Source organism: Lactuca saligna, chromosome 5, assembly GCF_052625555.1.
Source record: "Lactuca saligna cultivar CGN05327 chromosome 5, ASM5262555v1, whole genome shotgun sequence".
NCBI lineage: Eukaryota > Viridiplantae > Streptophyta > Magnoliopsida > Asterales > Asteraceae > Lactuca > Lactuca saligna.
Window position 1 is genome coordinate 285,454,263 of NC_136421.1, and position 4,253 is coordinate 285,458,515.

The 4,253-nt window shown below is 36.3% G+C and overlaps 1 protein-coding gene across 1 annotated transcript; it reads right to left on the bottom strand.

The window, feature by feature from the left end:
• Positions 1 to 2,633: 2,633 nt before the first annotated feature.
• On the bottom strand, positions 2,634 to 3,697 carry LOC145046815 (uncharacterized). The gene is made up of 3 exons (XM_078995073.1): positions 3,608 to 3,697; positions 3,123 to 3,531; positions 2,634 to 3,061 (listed from the first exon to the last, which is right to left on the bottom strand). Exons 1-3 carry the CDS (start codon positions 3,695 to 3,697, stop codon positions 2,634 to 2,636), a joined length of 927 nt encoding a protein of 308 aa, XP_078851199.1.
• Between the last annotated feature and the right edge of the window lie 556 nt (positions 3,698 to 4,253).

Consider the following 4,253-nt stretch of genomic DNA (forward strand, 5'->3'; position numbering starts at 1 on the left):
TTTTATAGTAAAGTAGTCTCTAAGCTTCGTCCGTAACTTTTGCATACGAGCTCCATTTTTGTCTGTCTTTTTACCGTTGAGTTCCTATTAATGAGATTTTCAACTTTCATTTAGACCTCGTTGTCTAATTCTCATTATATCTCGGATTTACAAAACTGTATCGAATTCGCCGCGCTCGAAAAGTAGGGACTAAGCTTCGTCCATAACTTTCGCATACGAGCTCCATTTTTGTCTGTCTTTTTACCGTTGAGTTCCTATTAATGAGATCTTCAACTCTCATTTAGACCTCATAAGCCAAAAACCGCTCGAACTAAAATTCGAGTTTCGGGCTGTACACTACTAAGCTGAAACTTTGAAAAAAATCATAACTTCCTCATACGAAGTCAGATTTGGGCGTTCTTTTTACGGATTTTCTCATTTTAACATACTCTGCGACTTTGGTTTAGATAACTAAGGCTAAAAAGTCTTCTATCATAAATTCACTTTTTACGCTTCCCGGTGCCGTGCCGGTTTTGCCATAAAACTTCGACGGGCCATAACTTCTTCGTTATAACTCAGATTTTGGCGTTCTTTATATGTACGGAAACCTTGTGACATATAATATAACTTGGTTAAAATTATTTATTCTAAATAATCTTTTGCCGAAAAGTCGTTTTCGACCCATATTGCCTCTAAATTGACTAGCCCGGATCTACGGGCGTTACATCAGGGCATCCAACTTGTCAAGTAGGCTTTTCAATATGAAAAATAAAGCTGTAAAATTAATACCTGAGAGTCAGGGCATATTTCCTTGAGATTCTAGTTTGCTTACGGAAGTAGTAAGCTGTTAAACTTGTTGCTCTATGTTCTTTATGCTTGCTTTTGTTTCTTGCTGGAAAGCTTGTGTACTAGTTGCAAGGCTTTTGACAATATATCCTAGTGACATACTTGATGAACCTGCTTGTGGAGATGGATGTGGTAGATGCCTTAGCTGTAAATTCTGAGGTTGAAAAGGTGATCTTTGTTGATTTTGAGGAAATGGTGGTCTTTGTTGGAATTGATGTGGTTGATTTGGTTGATAATTTCCTTGTTGATTTCCTCCCAAACCTTGATTGTTGTTCCATATTTGATCACCCATGGCTGATCATATCCCCTTTGATTTGACCCAGAAAAGCCTCCCATAGCTTTTGCTTCTTCATAATCCTCATCCTGAAGTTGAGGGCACATATCAGTTAGATGCCCCACTTAAGTACAAATACCGCAAAGGCGGGGTGTGGGTTGCACACCTTTGTCTTTTGCTAGCAGCATTACAAATTTGGTAAGCTCAGACAATTGAGCTTCAATTTGAGGAGTTTTCACTTCCTTTACACCTCGGGGTGCATCCGTGTACCATTCTTCATCATGGCTTGAATGTTTACAATCTTCAGCCATGTTCTTGATTAGGTTGCGGATTTCGGTTGGAGTCTTGTCGGGTAAAGATCCGCCACTTGAAGCATTAAGAAGCCTTCTTTCCATCGGAGTCATGCCTTCAATTAAGTATTGTAGGAGCTGGTATTCGATGATTCCATGCTTGGGACAACGAGCACAAAGTTTCTTGAACCTTTCCCAATATGTGTGAAAAGCTTCTCTCTTATGTTGCTTGATTCCAATGATTTCCCTCCGTAGGGCTGAAGCTTTCATCTCTAGGAAGTATTTATCCAAAAACAACCTCGCAAGATCTACCCAAGTAGTTACCGTCCCTGGTGGGAAGTCATAGAATCAGTCTTTAGCTGCATCTTGAACTGCGAAGGGGAACGCCCTAAGCTTGATTTGATCCTCCGTGACATTGTGTGGTTTCATGCCCACACATACAACATGGAACTCAGTGAGGATTGAATTGACTAGATAGCATTTAAAACAAACACCAAGTCAAATGATTGAATTCACACACACAATTGTCAATACATGAAGATGGAGAGTTATGTTTCTAGCCATTCATGACTAGAACAAGCACAAACCTAGAAATTGAAGTTAAAGTCTTACAAATTAAAATCCAAGTGAAATCCAAATATTTTCAAGCAACAATTTTCTTCAAAATGCTCCCAAAATCACCTCTAGAACTCAGAAAATCGGCCCCCCTTTCTTCTGGAACCGTTTGCATCATTTTAGAAAGGAGAAAAACTGATTTAAACTGATGACCTCATTTACACGGCCCATGTAAACTAACACTACCAATTTACACAGCCGTGTAAACACAAAAAGTATATTGCTCAAGTTATGCAGGTCTTCGAAGTACATTGCTCATGAGTATGCGTTTATACGGCCCATGTAAACACAAGGCTTGCATTTACACGGCTGTGTAAATCTCTGTAAAGCTAAAATCTTCACTTTCTTGATATCTTCCTCCTCGATGCTCCACAAGTCTCGAAACTTCATACATATCTCTTATTCATCACCCCAACTAAGATCCTACCTCAAAAAGTCCCTGAAATATCATAAAAGCGTGTGAATGGAATTGCATCATTAAAAATCCCGAAAAATATGCAACATGCATGAGTTTAAACCTAAATGCAATGCACTTTTATGGAGTAAAACTACAAAATGGATGCATGAAATGCATCCAACATGCCTCAATGACACGTTTGCCCAATGATATCACATGTAGTCTTGTGCCATTACATAAGCCGTTTTTTCTGATCAATATTTCTCGATAACATTATTGGAACACCAATTTTTAAAACTAATTTATGATTTTGTAGATCAGATACTTTGAGACAATATAATACATCAAGTGAGTATAAATTTGCATCAAACTGATCGTTGACAAATTCGAACTCACATATGCTATCTAAACTTAAATATTCAACCTCATTTCCTGGAAACTTCTTAAGCAAACGGTCATTTATTTCTTGAACAACTTCATTCTTTGGAGCAAGTATCGCTCTTTCTTGGAAATAATATGTACTGTTATACTTCTCCAAAATTGAAGGATATACCAACTCAATTAACGAACATATAGGATCATCTGGATCATTAATGAGAATATCATCCGAAATATCGATAATCGTTTCGCCGTCGTTCGGAGCACTGAGTTTGCCTTCCCCTATATCCAATAGCTAATTTGAAAAATCTCTTATTTTTTCTATATCAGATTGATCACTTACCACAGTTGATCTCATGTTTTTTTGTTAATCTATAGACTTTGCAATGTTGCCATAAATATGAAGAACTCAAAGAAGCATTAATAATGTTTTGTCTACTGCCACCCGAAACAACAGGTAGAATCTGTCTGAAATCTCCTCCAAAGACAACAACTTTCCCTCCAAACGGAATATTTGAGATGCTAGAATTTCCACACCTTAATACATCTTTCAAAGTTCGATCTAAAGCTTCAAATGCATGCTTATGGACCATGGGTGTTTCATCCCAAATTATCAAAGAGTTTTTTCTTAATAAGCTAGCTAACTCACCATTTGGATTTATTTTACAAACAGAATCCTCTGTAAGTTCAAATGGAAGTATTAATCGAGAGTGTGTTGTTCTACTACCGGACAATAATAACGAGCAATACCACTTAAAGCAACATTTAAAACAATATGATCATCAGATTTAATTGTTGCATATATTGTCTTCCATAGAAAAGTTTTACCCGTTTCACCATAACCATAAACGAAGAAGACACCACCTTTATTTTCTTTAACAACACTCGTGATGTTGAGGAAACTGTTATGTTGCTCATTTGTTAATGCGAGAAACATACGATCCAAGTCATTCTTTATAATGGGAATGTCGTAATCTAGCTCCTCGGTGATATGTCGATTGTTTGAAGAAGAAACTCATTCAATATCTGGGTAAGACATCTTTGTGAATTTTTTGAGAGTGGAGTTGTTTCGAAGTAATATTTGTTCTAATTCAAACATAGTTAAGTTCGTAAGTTCATCTTCACTAAGTGATAAGTCTGCACCATAAATTTCAAATTAATTACAAAATATTAAATAGAATATTTAATAACATTTTTAATAATTATTTAATGGGTGTTGAATAATAAAAATAAATTATTTTAAATACAAATGAAGAAAATTTTTTTAATACCCAGAGACTTGAACCTTTGTCGCTGGTTATATAGAACTCCATCCGTCAAATATTCTCATGTATTTTCCCAAACGGCCTCTGGTTTAGACATACTGTTACACATCAACAATGTAACAAATAAGAAGCGTAGATAAAATCCAGATCCAGAATGGTTTGCTTCTTTAATTGCATCGATGTATTATGTGTCATCATCTAATAGCCCT